An 18,365-nucleotide genomic window follows, 5' to 3' on the forward strand; every position below is an offset into this window, starting at 1 on the left:
AAGAACACCTCAGAGTTACCTTCTTTATCCCAATGGCAGGGGTGAGTACTCATTTTGAAGGCTGGGGGCCTGAGTTCTAAGGAGAATATATAAGGTGTTCTTTATCCTCTGAATCTTCCATCCCTTTATGCCAATTTGAAGGGGATCGTCGTGGCGGAGGGAGGAAGTTGGGGTGCACCCAACCCCATTTAAATGGTTTGTGACTGTGTGTGTATCGAGGGGGAAGTCATTGGTGGGGGATACATGTCCAAAGAACCAGACAACACCTAAAACACTCGGGCTAAACGCTCATATTGTAGGGGAGCCTCTGTTTCTTCCTACCCATTTTGCTGTCCTTCCTTTTTCCATAAATAAATTTGCCACCGTTTCACATTTTTCTGCTGCATTTGAAGCCCAGAATCCAGGTTTCGGGGCTCTGTCAGTGTTTGTCTGGTGGTAAATGGGCACGGGGCAGTCCCAAGGAAGATGGTGAAGGGGGTAATACCACTGATTTGCACGTGGTTGAGCCTGGGTGGATGGTGGTTACCAGAACTGATATTAGCTGGGCTCCCTTTGAGATGTCTATAACCCGACTCTCAAATCTTCCTTTCTTTAACCACAGAGTAGTTCACTTTTCTCTGGCAAGCTTGCCCTCAGCCGGCCATGGTAGGTTATATGGAGTGGAGCTCCTGCTGGCGCTGGCTTGGGACAACGGCCTCAAGCCCCCATCTGTGAGAGGTTGACTTGCCTTTATTTAAAATGTCATTTTCAGCTGTAAAGTGACATTTCAGCAAGCTTTTAATCAGCTCTGATTGAAGTCAACAGTGGTTGAAGAAGCTATCAAAACGATCAACCCCATTAACTCACTCTTATCATGTTAGGCATCCCAGCAGCCTTGATGCATTTTAGCAAACATCAGTCAGAACAGCATGTGGATCTTAACCACGTTTACTATATTGTTATTGTTTTTTCCTCTTATTACTTATGCTCTTTGTAGTCCTCGGTAGATAATAATGATTCAGAAATACATGTTGAAAAGCAAAAGATTTCCCAATACTCAACCCTAGCCTCCACCTCTTAGATGGATAAAGCAGGTGATTGAGTTGCACCAGTGGACGCACACTTATGTCAGTATTGTCACAAACTCTAAGGTGATTTTTCTTTCTTTTGGGGATGGGGATTCATGCTGTTAGGTGGCCAGACAAGCACAAACCTCGCAGGAATCCTACCATGACAAGGCCAGAGAACACCCGGATGACGGTAAGACCTAAATCTACTTCTTTCAACTTTATCATTTAACAAGGGCAGTGTGTGAATGTAGGTACGTTTTGCTATTTTGAGTTAAAAAACAACAACAAAAAACAACAACGCAGGATCAGATGTGATAAGACTATGCCCATTATTTTAACAAAATGGGAAAGAAAATCCAGGAAACTTAATGCTTATCTCTAATGTGTATTTATGGAATTTTAAAACTGCCTTTGAATGAGTTAGGGCACTTTGGATTTCATTTGGCTTCCAAATTCATTGTGGAAGAGGAAATAATGAGGTTGCCTCTTTTCTTCATTTTACCTAACGTGGTAATTGGCTTAGACCTTTAGCATTTTTCCCCCTGAATTGTTATAGTGACAGTCTAAACCAATTTTTTTTACCAACATGAATAGTTTCAAATGGATTTTCATTTGTTAAATTGCTGTTTCTATTTACAGTGAGAAGGCAGGCAGAGAATGCATGGACTAAATATGGCTCAGTGAAGCAGAATCTAACTTGTAAAAATATAAAACTTTTATTTGTAAAATTAGGAATTATGCATATGAAACATGACAGTCAGGCTTCCTCCCCATTTCTGATTCTTGCTCAAAACTTAAAAAATTGTATATATTTTTTAGATTTAAGGAGAACTCCATGTGACTTTAAAAGAATCAAGGCATCTATAAGGTTTCCTTGTTGGACAGTCGGCTTTTCTGTTCTCCTTTATATATTTACAATTGGCCTGACCAGAACGAAGTGTTTGTATGTATAATATGTCAACCCAGAGAAGAAGGGAAGAGATCTATAATATCAGGCTTCCTTCTGAGCTACAAAGTAGTTACACAGATTAAAGAGAAGAAATGTATATACTGGACACATGCAAATTACTTTGGCAAAATGATGTAAGTGTAGCACATAAAATAAAGTCTCCTGGAGTTAATCCTTCATAAATTTGGGTTGTTGTCCATATACCAGTTACAACTCTCTCCTTCAGTAAAACCTGGAAATTTTCTAGAAATCTTGAAGCACAGGTAGGATTTACAAGTTTGCCTATAAGATGGACCATAACTTCAAGTGTATAAATGTACATATGCGTGTGAATGGCTAAATGGCCTAATATGTTTATATTGCAGCTTTAGGTTTGTGTGTGTTCTTTCATGTGTTTCTATTTCTTAGTCCAGTTTGTTAGTATTAGAACAAATTAAGTTAGATGGATAACACTTATTTTTGTAAAAACACCCGTCAGTAGTGGAAGTAAATTGAACCACATGTTTTTTAAAACATCTGGTTCACTGCTAATTTCATTTAAGAGAATAAATACTGTCAATCTAAAATAGAGCATAATAATTCAGTTACAATATTTTGTAAACAACTCTTACGTAAGATCCCATTTGTCATAGAACTAGTTGATTGTTCAGATAAAAGACAGTGATATCTAAAAAAGGAAGCCAGTGCCTCATCATTGTTCTTTGGATTCTCCCAGGAAAGCATCCAGACGGAGGCCTCTACAACAAGGGACCCTCCTACTCGAGTTACTCCGGGTACATAATGATGCCAAATATGAATAATGACCCATACATGTCCAATGGATCTCTCTCTCCACCCATTCCGAGAACAGTGAGTAACATGCTGATGTTACAAATTATTTTCAGAAGAGCACATTAATTTGTATTTTGGGAAAAAAATGTTTTTTTTGTGTGTGTGTGTGTTTTTTTTTAAAACACATTAGAGATGCTTTCATTATATATGACCAGTCATTGCTAAATAAGACCTGTTATGAGGAATGGCTGCCTTAAAAGAGTGCTAATTTTGATGTCTTGTATTTGGAATTTTAGCTTTTTATTGGTTAAGATGAATAAATAACAGATTACCAATTGTCATGAAATCAAGTGAAGTGAAGTCAACAAACTTATAATTTTATGAGTATTGTGTTGTCTGTGCCGATGAGAAGAAAAAATTGATGTACTCTTTCAGTTAGCCACATGCTGTATCTACATTGCCCTTAAGCTATGTAGAATCAGAACACTTTGGCTCATTGAAGCTGAACGTTCGAAATCTTTAGCTTCTAAAACAGAGTCCTCTTTTTATTGTATTAGCTAATGTTTCTTTTAAAATCAGTTGCACAAGCTATTTTTACTCTGCTGTCCATTGTTGCAAATGTATAGCACCATGAAGAAGTCCAGATCTGTACTTGACAGTATTTCTCTGTTGCTGAGTAGGAGAAACCTCCCTCATCTCTATATTAAGAGAGCATGAAAAGGGTAACTTGTGTAGTGTGTGAACGTGAGATGTGCTGGTGATGGTGCTCCCTGGGAACCAGCCCTGTGGCTTGGGGACTGATGTTTAGTGCTCCATCAATATATTTACCTTCATTCCCTCTCCTTCGCCCTCTCCCACCTAAAAGTGTATGAAAAGCATGTATGCCTGGGCCTTGAGGATTAGAGTTTCAGTCTACCTGTCCCTCCTTGGAGTCAGATCTTGATCATGAAAAGGAGCCTATGATTTTTGCCTTATTAGCCCAGTTCTTCCACTAAGTGAAAAAAATCAGTCACAGACATTTGGGGAAAGTACTGTCATTAATCCCTCAGTGAGCAGAATCTGGGGTCGAAAAGATTCACCAAAATAGCAGAGAGGAATGACTCAGAGTCAAGAGTATGAGTGTTTATTTTGATTATCCACGGCACTCAATTGTTGACATGATAGGTATGTGAAACCGAACTATTTTATGTGGGCACTGTGATTTAGAAGTTATTGTCATTATTTTTCCACAGATTTCAAAAACATACTTGACCTTTCGAGTAGGGATTAAGATTTTTCTAATTTTTATATCGCGGCTAAAATTGTGACCTTGGGGATCTTGTGATGGTTGAAATAGCAATTTCACATTTTATTTTAAAAGGCTTTTTAAATAATTTAATGATAGAGATTCCTGTGTGGTAAATATGAATCTCCTACCTAAAATGTGAATGAACGCGTAAAAACAAATACAGTTTAATATTTAGAGACCACTGCCAAATAAATGCTTCTCTAAGTTTTAAAATTTGTAGGAGACTTTATATTTGTTGAACTGAACATACAAACATATCAGATATTTCTTTTATACTTGGGATATTTTGTTTTGTTTGGTTTTTATGAAGGGGTGGAGAATATGATTTAGATGAGGAATAATTGAAGATTTCTGTTGAAAGCCTTTTTAGAACAGCAAATAATCTTTCTCACAAATCTAGATTACAGTCTCTGACTTGTTAAACAATAGAAAATAGCCAACAAAACAATCTTATACTTTTCAGCTATGCACAGTTAATGCTTAATAAGTATTTGTGGGATTTGTTCCATAGTTTAGCTACTTCTCCTTTCAAAATAATTTTTAAAGCCAATATAAGAAAAAACCTATTGGTATTTATAAATGATCCCTACTAATATTGAAAAGTAAGCTTCTCTTCCTCTTTCAATCAGAATTTTCTGCCTTCACCATTTCTCTCCAGCTTTTGCTCCCCCCTCCATATTAATCATTTTGAAATTTTGATAGAAAATGGACGGTATTTATTGTTAGTGTATGTATTCAAATTTTGAGGTCAATAAATTGAACAGCCATTCATTGTTTAGGAAAGATTTGTGGCCAGAATAAATGTTGGTTGGTGTAGAGTGGAAGAGAGGGGTGTGGTCAGGAAGAAGTTACTTTACCCTGTTATCTGCTGCTTTGCTTTATTCTGTTACATTTTAGGACATATTATTTTAGGCACATTTTCTTGCAGATATTCTGCAGTTTGCACAGTTCCAGAAGCTTTTCAGTTTTAACCACAAGGCTATGTCCAATTTTTTTGTTTAAGGTTCAACCAAAGTGAGTTGCAATCTTGGGTTTTTAATACCTAACAGCTGTTTTTAACGTGTCTGAGACCCAAAACACTTTAACCGGAAGGCAGCCTCTCTCCTTCACCCTTAACCACACTTCTGCCTTCTTGCTAGCTCAGTCCTTAGCAGAGCGAGCTAGCCAGCGTTTGTGTAACTGACATCCACAGTGATAGGTTTTTATCTGGGGTGTCCAGGAGCAGGGTGACCATTTGTGTTTGAGCTTAAGGTGGGAGCAGCCTGGAGGCATCCCAGTTACTTGAATTTGCATTATAAACAACTGCTTGTTTACTGCACTTTAGGCCTGCAGGTGTTAGGACTAGAAACACATCTGGGGGTGGGGGAAGGCCCAGACTGCCCCTTTCCCCACACAGAATCTTCCATTTGTAGTAACGGCAGGTAATCCGGAGAAGAGCAGTTTAGGGCCACTGGCACGCACAGAGATGTTTCTGCTGGTAGCTCATTCTAACAATTCTGTATGCTTTTCCTCTTTTTTTTCCGACAAACACTGACACCGTGTATGATCGCCGAGCTTTTACGTATGACCTGAGTGTAGTATTATCTGCTCAGGAGAACCACCTTCTCCAATCCAGCTTTTTCTCTTTTTTCCTTCAGAAGGAAAAATTTAACGGGCTAATTATATCCTTCCAAAACTGGAATTCTTAGAGGTGTGTCTATACCACAAAGCTTACAAATGGGTGTCTCACAAAATTTTAAATAAGAATTCTTACTTCAGACAAAATGGACCTAACGAGAAAGTACCTGTACTGGTGTGGGTGTGAGTTCTGGAAGCACAGTAAACCTTGGCTGCCTTGGCAGAGAGGGAGAGGATGCAGAAGCCTGTTAAATATGTCCTAGCAACGAGCCTGGCGAGTGTATTAAAAGCATCCCCCGAACCCTTCTTTCTCTGAGTCTTATTTATGAAAATCCCTGTCGGCAAATGGTAAAGGTTAATATTAAAAGAAAAACAAAATAGCTTGTTTCCTCCTCTGTGGGGTCCCTGCGCTCATGTGCCTGAACACCGTGTGAGCAGCGCGCCTGGCTGGCTTTAAACACAGTGAAAGTTCCCATTGGCCCAGAGCGCTGTGGTTATTCATCTTAGGTGTCAGGCTTCCATTTGTCCCTCACACAGCCCAAATGTTTAACACCTTTGAAGAGAAACATCTCATTTCTCTTCAGCTGCTCAGGGGAGGGAAAAGCAGCCGGCTTAGTGCAGGAAACGACAAATGTTGCAGCTGGGTTCTCCCAACCACAGTGCACCTGGTCAGCCCGGCTGCTGGCTGCTGGCTGCATGTGTGTTTCTTTGTGATCTTCCTGAGGATAGACTTTAAGGTGGGAAAGGAAGATGTTTGCACTTCGTCTTTCTTATTTCTATTATTAGACATTGCTATTAAAATGTTTCAGGGGTTCTTTTTTCCCCCTATTTAAAACAACTCATTAGGCTTTGAGTTCTAGTGTGTGGTTTTTACTTTCAGGGAGTCAACATTTGGATTTCTGATGGACAGAATTATACCTATTATACCTTTGTTGTAATCTCCTCCCATGTTTGTGTTTGCTTTACAAACAACTACAATTTGATTCTTTTTTTGTTTTATCATTGCTGACATCTGAAATTAAGGAACTAAGGTGAATATGTCTAAACAGTAAGCTTACACTTAAATCACCGTACATCACATTCCTGTGTAGCTTTGAAAACAATCACAGAAATAATAATTAATTCAAGGGTAGAGGAGACTATGGCTTGTATTTTGAGCAATATTTTCAAGGCAGTGTGTCTTTTTCACTTTAGTGCAAGGAGCTACTTAGTGTGATTTACTGACAAATTACTTTAAATTTTCTAATCTAAGTTGTACACTTTTTGAAGCTAAGTGTAATAAATTTTCCTCTTTACCTCAAGCGCAGGAGAAGTCAACTTTTAGGAAGCACGTTCTATCTCAGATCTGAATGTGGATGTCAGAAGAAAGCATGGGAAAATTCCATAGAGCCCCCAGACTCTTCTGTTGGATTCATTCTTAATTGTACTGCTACAAAGTTGGGGAAGGATCACAATAAGAATAACTGGGCGCTGTTGCCGTCCCCCCTTCAGATAGCTTAGGTCTCTTATGACTAACAGCTTACTTATTCCAGGGGCCCAGGGAGCCATACCACGTGGCCCTTCAGGAGCTGGTGTTCTTGCGTGGCTGGTACAAGTGTATGGCCCTTATGCAGATGTGTTTTTTTGAAATGATCCTAGAGATTTCTTGTTCATAAAAACTTGAGAACAACCCAGTTTCACTAAGACAAAGCCATTGAGCCAACCTACAGAAAATCTTGCTCTTTGAAGTAACCCTCTCCCATCCCCCAAGCCGGCCCTGGACTTGCTCTCATCAACCCCATTATATTCATCCAGTCAGTTTCTCTTGTGGACAAAGACTCCTGTGTGATTTAACAGGACAGAGATAGGGCCTCCCAAATGGGTCTGTCTGGACTTGAACTTGTAGCCTCACAAGTATTCTTCCATAATATCAACTGAGAAAAATTTGCAGCTTTTGAGTCTCTCTCTCCCTTTTTTAAACGAATCCTGTTAGTTCTTTAGACAGAAATGTTTTTGGTGTATGTGACTGGCATTTTATGAAAGCAATTGGATCATTCCATTCTTCTCTAACTCCTTTTGTTTCTCATGTGTGTATTCTAGATATATGATGAGAACTTTATAAAACTGGTTTCCCTTTGATTGCGAGGTAAACTTGGAATTTAAGGGCATAATATGCCAGCAGTGTCTGTGGGCCAGCAGAAAAGCACATCTGTTTTATTTCTGGGCAGAGTAGAGCTCAGCGTTACATAGGTGCTGCTGTCATGGGAATAAGGTTTAGAAAAAGAGGATATTCATGTAACACTTGCATCTTTAAAGTTATTACCTAAGTGGTTAGGCCAACCTGAGCCAGCCTGTGGAAAGCTAATACTGTGGCATCTAGAGACTTAGTACTGCTTTGTACTGTCCCGACAGGTCCTCACTCATTTGAAAAAGGCAACCATTGGATCTTATTTAAATAATTAAAAAATGTGTTTTAGATTCATGATCACTTTTTAAATATTAATTGTGACCTTATGAAGTCACAGTCTAGGAACTGTCGGCTCTGCTATAAGCCCTTAAGTCATTTTAAGCAAATAAATGATTCAGTCTCTAGGATTTAGAGGCATAAAGCCAGGAAGTGACCTAAAGACCAACAGCAAAGACTGAGGGGTAAGGTTTGAAATGCACCAAAGCGGGGGAGATTGGGAGTTGAACACTAACAGTGAACAGGGATTGCTAACTCCAGAGATTTTGATAATGTAGCTAATCTAGCCTGGGCTATTTATAGACGAATAACAGAGGCTGTTCAGAGGAATATAGTCTCTGTAAAGTAGTATATTTGCACACAATACCCATTGTATCTAAACTTATAAACCTGCTGCAGTTATCTACTTGCTACATAGAGACTACTTACAAAGCTCACTGAGGAATGGTCCTCACCTGCCTCCCCTGTGTAGTGGGAAATTTGCAAGGGCATTGCAGAGCCAACAAGAGTTTTGGTTACCTGTCTCCTGGCTCCCGTCTGAGAAATAGAACTGTCAGAGGTGCAGCATCACAGACGGTCTAGAAATGTATCTTGTTTTTGCAGCTGATGTGGGGCAAGTCAACTCTGAAAAACATTTGATTATTAACAGTTGTTTCTAGCTATGCCCACAAGTAGTGTATTGTGAATGTTATGTTCACTTTAAAAAAGGGGCCTATTGCTTTTTACTCAACATAGAGAAAGGTTGAATGAGGGCCGGGTGGAGGGAAGGCTCTATAACGTAACAAGAGGAGTGGCTCTAGTGTAGCTTTAATGTTCTTTATTGTCAGCTTTTCAGTGAAACAATTACCAAAACAAAAAATTTAAAGCTGACATACTAAAATATTTTTGCAAGTCCTTATATTTTTATTTTGCAATGAAACTATCAACTGTTGATGATAGTTGATTATCTGATCAATTGATCTGAGACGACTGATGAATTATGAGATAGTTATATTCAGCCTAGTACAGAATAGGCACTTCAGTAGATTTGCTGAATAAAGAAATTTTCATGTAGGTTTTTGGGATGTTTCCAAAAGATTTCTCTGTTTCTAACCAAATGCTATGTGAAAAGCAAAATCTAAAACGTGTCTGCTACATAATCCTTAGCGTTTTATTATTTTCCTTTTTCTCTGATTTTGTTGCATCCATGAAAAGAGCATTAAATCAGTGTCTTCCAGCTCCTCATAGAATGTTAAGTTTCCAAGTAAGAATTGGAAGCTCTCAGCCTCTGAGCTTGCTGCTCGTGTAAGAAGAATGGGAGTGGGCCCTCCTATGAGAACTGATCATAAGAAGTGCTTATCTCTTACTTAGGTCCAGAAACCTCACTGAAGAAGAGGAGATGGTAGAAATGCTTTTTTGCAGAAGGGTGCTTGAGATGGAAATAGAATAAAGAGAAAACCATCTTCAATTATATTTTAGTATCATATGGTTAATGCTTTTCACTTCATTTTTATTCTTCCCCAGATAAAAAGGACTTGTTTTTTCAGTAACACTTGAAATGTTCTCTGATGTTAAAAATTCTTTGTGCTCCACCGGTCTGGCTCAGTGGTTGAGCGTAGACCTGTGAACCAGGAGGTCCCGGTTTGATTCCCCCTCAGGGTACATGCCCAGGTTGCAGGCTTGATCCCCAGTAAGGGGCGTGCAGGAGGCAGCCAATCAGTGATTCTCTCTCATCACTGATGTTTTTCTTTTCTCTCTTCCTATTTGAAACCAATAACATATATATGTAATAAAAAAGTATTTGTATTCTTTCTAAATGCATGTGGCAGCATCTGTGCTGACTTCCCTAGGCCAGTGTGTGCTGTAAATTGATTATATCCTTCTGCAATGGGGAAGCAAAACTTTTGAGTCTTTATTAGGTGAAAACTGAGCCTGGTCCCAAGTTTATTACTCTTCCCCAAGAGCCTGGAGAAGTTATTTAACCTCTGTCCGTCTTTGTTTCCTTATTCACAAAATGGCATATTAATATCTGGCTTGTTCCACTTGTATGGTTGATGTGAAATTTATATAAAGCCACAAAAGCACTCCGTTTTCCAGTTAAGGGAGCAAAGCTGGAGTCTCAGGTGGTATTATCCAGTGCCCTGGTTCCCACCTGCTGGGAATTCTGCAGCCAGGAGAGGTTTTGGCTGTACCCAGGAAGCAACTGAGAAAGGGAGGAAACTTTTGGTTCTTGCTATGCCATCTTGCTGACCTGGAATTTGAACACTGAGTGAAGGCCCTACATTAACCTTTAAAAAGTATTTGCATAAATACAAGTTTGGGGACTTGTCATCACGTCCCTTACAAAGGTGGCTTTCCTCTCTTGGGTTCTGTTTTCCCCTCCTAATTGTTAGGAGAGCACCTGATTTTTATTTTCAGCATCATAGTCTACTAGTAAGGGAATGAGGAGCATGAGGGATCAGATTCCTAAATTTTATATTTGTTATTAATCGCATATCCTTCTAATATTTGAAAATTGCCAGATAACTCCGAACTCCTTGGGTGGGAGTAAGAATGTATTTTTGGTTAGGCTACCTCCCCTCCTTAATCCTTTAGGAGCTGGGTTCTTCTCCCCACTGCAAAAATGAGAGAGAGAGGAGATCTCTATAATTGTGAATGTAGAGGACAGCAAGCAAGTTATTTTTTTTCCCTCTGAATTTTCTTTTAACTGGAATCTTTCTAGCTTTCCTGGCATCTACAAGGATCAGGTCCAAGGGATATGTTGGCCAGGCAGCAAAGAGAAATCAATGCTCTTCTAGCCTCATGGAAAACTCCAGCTTCCTTTCCTTTCAAGACTTCTTTTTCTCTCAATGAAACACAATTAATGTTAAATACCTTTAAACATCGTGTCAGCTTTCTTGGTACAGAATTCTTCCATCTTAAACACTATATATTATCTCCCTATATAAAACCCTAATATGCAAATAGACCAAACGGTGGAACAACTGAACAACTGGTCACTGTGACGCGCACTGACCACCAGGGGGTGTGCATGGAACATGTCGGGCGACGGCAGCAGGCGGCAGAGCGGGGAACATGGCGGGTGTCGGCCTCGGTGGGATGGTGGAGCAGGCAAGCGGGGGCGTCAGACCAAGGTGGGGCGCTGGCACTGTCATTGGGGTGAGCCTCTGGTGGTTACTGAAAATTCCTTGCTCCCACGTGCCGCGGTCCCACCCGGTGCTCGCTCCTGCTGCTGGCGCTGGCCCCGCTCACACCTGCTGCCGGCACCAGAGCTGCTGCTCGCACCCGGTGCTGGCACCTGGCGCCGGCCCCAATCACTCGGCGCCCTCAGCAGGTGCGAGCAGCGGCTGCCAGTCCCGATCACCCTGCAGGGCTTCTCCACCTCCCCCTGCTCCTGAGGGGCGCTTGGGGCCAGCAGCCGCCTCTTGCACCCGCTGCCAGCGATGGCCCCGCTTGCACCTGCAGCCGGCACTGGCCCCAATTGCTCTGTGTCATCAGCGGGTGTGAGTGGGGCCATCAGCACGTGGGAACGGAGGTGGGAGTGGGGCTGCCAGCAGATGGGACCCGGGAGCCGCTGCAGAAGGGGCCAGGCAGGTGTGTGGAGGATGGGCTGAGACCCGCCCCTGTGCCCACTGCAGCCTCACAGCCCACAGTTCCTTTGAAGGTGCATGAATTCGTGCACTGGGCCCCCCTAGTACCTTACAATAATGGTGATTGCACATATCCTCTTGGTGCACTAGTTAAGATGACTTGGGTAAAGAGAAAAGGTACTGTAACCTTATCTCAGGCGTGTTAGACTTTGTCTTGACTCCTAACACATATTATTTTTAAAGTCAGAAACAAACCCCCAAAGGACTGAAGTAAAAATACGTTTACTATAGTTGGGTTAGCTAGCAAGGTTAGGAAAAGAATTAAGTCTCCCAAACGTTGCTTGAATTGTCTTTTTGTTCATTTTTTATGTATACATTAAAATCTTAAATTGAAACTGAAGTTTGTTTTTGTTTTTGAGAGGGAAAACAATTACCTTTTTAATTTTTTTAAACTACTACCTTGTGCCAGATACTGTGCTAGGCATTTACATGGTTATTTTGTTTAATTTCATCTTAACTGAAAACTGTGGGTGGATGTTATCATCTCCACATTAAGATAAGGCCCCATCCTCAGAGAGAGCAGTAACCTGCCTCAATTTAGTAAGTTGTAGAGTCCGTGCCTTTCCTTATGGTCTAAAAACTTATTTATTTTCATTAAAAATAACCATAGTTGCCTTCCAGAACATAAAACAGTAATGAATCATAATTAAAATGTAAAACAGGAAAGCAATTATTATGTTGGTGATTTTGTTGGAAATTTCTTTTCATTAATGCTTAACTATTTTAATGAAATAGAAAGAAATAACTCATTAAAAATTGATATATGTTCACTAGAAAAAATAGGAAACTCAGATGAGCAACAGGAATAACGAATATTAAATTCCCAGGATCCCATTGTCAGAGATGAACACTCTTAAAATTCGCTTGTGGCCTTTAGAGTTATTCCTATGCATATGTAGAAATATACATAAACATACACAATACATGTTAGACACTCATGCAATGAGAGCATTTTATGCCATTTTGTAACTTGCTTTTCCCCCACTGATATAATACAGTGCAGCGGTCGCCAAACGGTGGTCCGCGGACCACTGGTGTTCCGTGAGGTCCGAAAGGTGGGTGACCGCTGATACAGTGGATATCGTTTTTACTCTTCTGTAATGTCATTTGTAATGATTGCCTAATCAGTCTTTGGGTACATATTCAGATGACATTACCTTTTCCCTCTATCTTGGCCAACATTATACTGAAGTACATTATTTTTTAACTAAATCTTTGCACTCATTTTATTTCTTTGTAATAAATTGCTAGAAGTAGAATTGTAGAGTCAAAGGCAATGCACCTTTTAAGTTGTGTGAACCCAGCATTGCAAGTTAACCTTAGACACATTTACTTATAGTCAGTATTTAAAAGAGTGTACTTGATTATGTTCAAGTTTTGAGGCTGATAATTTTTATGCCTTCTTCCAATCAAGACTAAGTCCAGCAGCAGGCAAGATGCTGGACAGATGGAGAGCAGAATGTCAGCTTACTTAAGAAAAGGCTGAATTGGAGTCTGTGGCTTGAACCATGACGTGAATGTGGATTTCCTTTGACTTCCCTTAATTGAACACACCCCCTTCAGCAGAAGCAGCAGTTTACCTGCCAGAGAACTGGAAATGAGAACAAACCTGTGGCTTGGGCAAGCTAGCCCCAAAAGAGAAAACCAGGAGTCAGTCTGTCCTTGCCCGGTTTCTTCTCTCAATCACCACAGATGGGTAGGTCTCCCTTGTGAAAAGTGAATGAGGGAGTGGGAGAGAAGAAAGCTACCGCCACCGCCCAGAGCGCAGAAATTCCTACCTTATTGGCCACGCTACGGGGGAGGGGAGAAGGAGAGGGTGGTTGGCTCCTTTGTCCTAATCATTGATCAGATGGATCAGACTGGTCCATCTGATAATGGACCAGTGGTGGTAACACACCTCCCCACACGTGATGGGTCTTGCAGCGAGCACTGCAGTTGGAGTCAGATCTAGATCCCAGTGCTCAGCTGCTGACCAGCTTTGTGTTCCTCAGCAGTGACTTCCTTTCTCCGAACCTTGGTTTCTCCACCTGTGACATAGATCGCCGCCTTTCCCACTTGTAAAAGTGCACAGTACTCTGCGTTGGCAGTAGGGTTTCTGGGAGGGGCACCAACCGCAACAAAATCACGGGTGTTCTCCTTTAAAAGGCAGAGGCGGGGGTCCCTGTGCCAATGTCCTGAACCAGACACTAGCGGCAGGCCGTGTGTACACGCTTTGGACAAGTTACCTTATTGATTGTTACCTGAAGTAACGCTGAAGAAACACTGGCCCAGAAGATGGCCAAAGTGTCCCGGAGGTTCAGCAAACCTAAGGGACTCGCACAAGGTCCCACACCAAGAAAGCAGTGGGACGTGGACTCAAAGTCCGGCGCTTTGGCCCCACCCGAGCTCACTTCCTCTCCACTCAGCTCTGTCCAGCCCCGTCCTTCATCAAGGCTCCTGGCCTTCTGTTCCCTTCTAGTCAGACCTCAGGAGGTTTCCTCCCCAAGGGTGCTCCTCCACGGGCCACAGAATAAAACCCACGCTCTTTAGCACTCTTTTCAAAGCTTTCCACCGTCTGGACCATAAACCTCTCAAGACCTGCCTCCTCACTGCCCTACCCTGCAGCTCACAATTCGGCTACATTTCCAGACCTGCACCCTGAACCCTTTCCCAAATCTTTGGCTCCCTGAGATGCCTCGCCAGCACCCCACAATCTCGTTCATCCTTAAAGGCCCAGGCTAAATGGTGTGTCCTCCGGGAAGCTGCTCCTGATTGCACCACCAGTCCTGTGGGATCCCATAGGACCTTCTTCATGACTCTGTTCCCGTGTCTTAGATAATGGGTGGTTGTCTCCGTGTCTGTATTTCCCACTAGCTGCCAGTTCCTTTAGGATAGGGAGCATGTCGTACTCGTCTCTATGGCCCAGAACCCATTATCCCATTATACTACCCTGCATAGAGCAGGTTACTCCCCAGGTGTTTGGGGAATAAATACAGCAGAAATGTTTAAACTTTACTACTGCAGGGCAATAACACCAGATGTCTGTCCATGTTTAAATAAAGTCTTAAAAATATATCAACTCATGCAAAATCCCAAAGCTGACATTGAGCTTAGAAATTACCTGAGCATTAAATACAGAGTCCATGGACTAGACGTTAGCTATTAGTTTTGAGTATTTAGTCCATGCCAGGATCTGTTCTGAGCCCTTTATACTAGTATGTATTAGCTAATTTAATCCTCACAGTAACCTGACGATATCCCTATTATCCCTATTTTACAGATGAGGAGACTGGGGCATAAAGAGGGTTGAGAAACTGAGCCATAGGGGGTATAGAAAGGGAACAGACCATGAGATGGAAGGTCACATGAAGTAGGTCATTTGCTCAGATCACACCTCTGCTAAGGAGTGGTACCGTAATTGGGGCCCAGACCTTGGCTCCTACTGCAGGTGCTTTCTGCAACCTCAGTTTGTGTTGCCATCACTGCCGCTGGCACACAGAAGGTGCTAGATGATTGTTGAATCAAAGACTTTCTCATCAGTGAGAATTGATTGTTCACTTACAGGGCTTTGAGAGTATAAAACAAGGTATTATATGAAATTATACATTTCTTCAATGTAATTTTTGGTAGTAATCGCTGTTGTGCTGGTGGAGAACATAGAGTCAAAAGCACCCAGTGAGATGTGAGGGGTGGGGGTGGGGTGTGGTGGGGAATGTATAGAAGATGGTTAAGGTTCCAGCCTGATTATGAGGGGGCAGTATTAATGGAAGTAATAAATCTAGAAAGAGGGGCAAGTTTTAGGACAGCAATTTGTGAGTTTGGCTTAAGGATTATCCTAAATTTTCTCTTCCATGGTAAGAAAACAAAAAATAACCAATACCTGGAACCAAACATTTTACATTATGGACATCATTTTGGTCCCTGATTCATTTAAGTGCCTCAAAAGATCACCTAACTCTCCTGACCAGCAGCCTCTGTATGATTTTGGGAAATAGAACTGGGCATTGCCCAGAGGCAAGGAGAGTAGTAGTAGAATATATAGTAGAATATATCTAATGGATGAACTTCAATGTATTTTTTCTTATTAAATACTCACTATAGCACTGTGAAGTGAATACTACTTGTCTTTCCATGTTTCCAGTAAAGAAACCGAGGCACAGAGAGGCTATTTGATTGCTATAGTCTCAGAGTTCAGTAAGTGGTAGAATTTGGATTCAAAGCCAGATATCCCTGATCCAGGAGCTGGGGTCCAATTCATGAACTAGTTTCTCCTCGAAAAAGGGTTGAGAAGAATCCTTTGGTCAATGTCGATATAACTCCTTTGAGGATTATACCAGTATCTGTATGTTTCTGTTTTATTCAATGATATGGATGGTTTAGCTTTAGTGGTGGCTTAATAACAGGTTCTAAGAATACTTAAATATTGTCTTCTGGTTCACTCAACACACAGCCATGTGATTGCTCAATGTGTTCGTGAATATTTCCCAGAAATATTTGTTCCTTGGGTCTATCAGACACATGTTGATAAATGTCTGTTTTTTATGGGAATTCCATTGCTTACTTCTACAGGCCCAGTGTCCCCAAGTCTAACCAAACAGAGGATAACCAAGTAGCTGTGTGGTCAAAGGTTTTGTGATTCTTGAATTCTCTTTGGTAAATGATGTTGCCTCCTTATTCCATGACTAGAGGCCCAGTGCACGAAATTCATGCATGGGTGGGGTCCCTCAGGGTGGCCTGCGGAGATCGGGCCTGAGCTTCCGCCCCCAGCCTTGCAGCCCCAGCTTGCGCCCCCAGCCTCGCAGCCCCAGCTTGCACCCCCAGCCTCACAACCCCTCATCCCCGCCTGACATCCCGCCTTGGCTTGGCGCCACCCGCTCACCGGCCCCACCCTCACATAGCCACTGCCGGTCGCTGCCTGCAGGGTGATTCTATTGGGGTGATTGGGGCCCCTGCTAGTACCTGCCTTGGCCTGGCACTGCCCCCACTCACCTACTCCACGGTCCTGCTCTCGTCAGATCCCATTGGGGCCAGCAGTGCCTCCACTGCCGCCTGCTGCCAGCACCGCATCGGCGATGCCTGCCATGTTCCACACCGCTCCTGCTCCCAATTGGTCTAACTCCTGCCCGAGGGGACAATTTGCATATTAGGCTTTTATTATATAGGACTAGGTGCCCAGTGCACGAATTCATGCACCTTGAAAGGAAATGTGGGCCGGGAAGCTGCTATGGGCACAGGGGCGCGTCTCGGCTCATCCTCCAGGCCCCGCCTGGCTCCTCCCACCGTGGCCCCTGGTCCCCTGATCCCACAGCCACTGCTCCCACGTGCTGACAGTGCAGAGTGATTGGGGCCGGCACCAGCAGCGGGTGCGAGTGGTGGCTGCTGCCCCGATCGCCCTTCAGGAACAGGCTGCGAGCAGGGCCGTCACCAGCAGTGGGTGCAAGAGGCGGCTGCCAGCCCCGATTGCCCCTCAGGAGCAGGGGGAGGTGGAGAAGCCGAGAGGCTATTGGGGCCGGCAGACGCCTCTCACACCTGCTGATGGCACTGAGCGATTGGGACTGGCACTAGGTGCCGGCAGCGGGTGTGAGTACCGGGTGGGACTACAGCATGCGGGAGCAAAGAATTTTCAGTAACCACCAGAGGCTCACCCCGATGACAGCGACCGGTGCCCCACCTCGGTCTGGCACCCCCGCTCACCTGCTCCACCATCCTGCCATGGCTGATGCCCGCCATGTTCTGCACGTGCCCCCTGGTGGTCAGTGCAAGTCATAGCAACCAGTTGTTTGGTTGTTCTGCCTTTCGGTCTATTTGCATATTAGGGTTTTATATATATAGATAATTGAGCATTGACAGGCATAAATCTGCTGCAGAGGGTGTCCTTTGCACAATAAGCAACTAAAATGTGGTATGTGCTTTGTTTTTTAGAGCTACTAGCGGTGATGTTTGTGTATCATGATGTTACGTTAAGTAAGAGAAATTAGTTTAGAATTATCTGGAATTGTGATCATTCCTGAGAAGTTACAACAGTAGGTTTCCTCCAAAAAGTGAAAAAAGTTCTTGTTAAGGAGATCTTATTAGGAATACAGTAGGTCCTCGGGTTACATCGGAGATCTGTTCCTTCAGCGCAACATAACACCATTTTCGCCATAAGTTGGAACCCACCTACATAAGCACCTACGTCAATCACATGGAGCACATAAACAGCAGTAATGAAGTGAAACAGTAAAAAAAATTTAAAAGAAAGATAACAATTCCTGACCTTTACTTGTGGTAAATAACTAATAAAAAACATATGTACATACGTCGAAATGATGGAACTTTCTTTTTTTATAAATAAATGGGAGATGGCAACATAACCACGAAACGGCATATGTGGAGTCCGACATAACCCGAGGACTGCCTGTAATCTTTTTTTCTTTCTCTAAAGGAAATGTCTTTTTTTTTTTTTTTTGGTTGGTTGGTTTTTAAAAATTAATAAGTTTTTTAAAAGCCAGGGGAAAACTCATTAAAGAACAGGAAAATAATACCTGTATGTATTTCTATTATTCAGATATAAATGTTTCATTTACACACACACACACACACACACTTTCAGATGTTCCTTCTGCATCTGTACTTACAATACAAGCATTTTTATAAATGG

General features: G+C 42.3%; 1 protein-coding gene across 5 annotated transcripts in view; it reads left to right on the forward strand.

Annotated features, from left to right (window-relative positions):
- LEF1 (lymphoid enhancer binding factor 1) overlaps positions 1 to 18,365 on the forward strand; it is a 114,917-nt gene that overhangs the window by 2,621 nt on the left and 93,931 nt on the right. For all 5 annotated transcript variants that reach the window (XM_079767192.1, XM_079767191.1, XM_079767194.1 and 2 more), the window contains exons 2-3: positions 1,173 to 1,239; positions 2,714 to 2,847. In XM_079767192.1, coding sequence (XP_079623318.1) covers positions 1,173 to 1,239; positions 2,714 to 2,847 — 201 coding nt within the window. The remainder of the gene's footprint in view (positions 1 to 1,172; positions 1,240 to 2,713; positions 2,848 to 18,365) is intronic.

The sequence above is a fragment of the Cnephaeus nilssonii genome (assembly GCF_951640355.1).
Source record: "Cnephaeus nilssonii genome assembly, chromosome: 1".
In the NCBI taxonomy this organism is placed as follows: Eukaryota; Metazoa; Chordata; class Mammalia; order Chiroptera; family Vespertilionidae; genus Cnephaeus; species Cnephaeus nilssonii.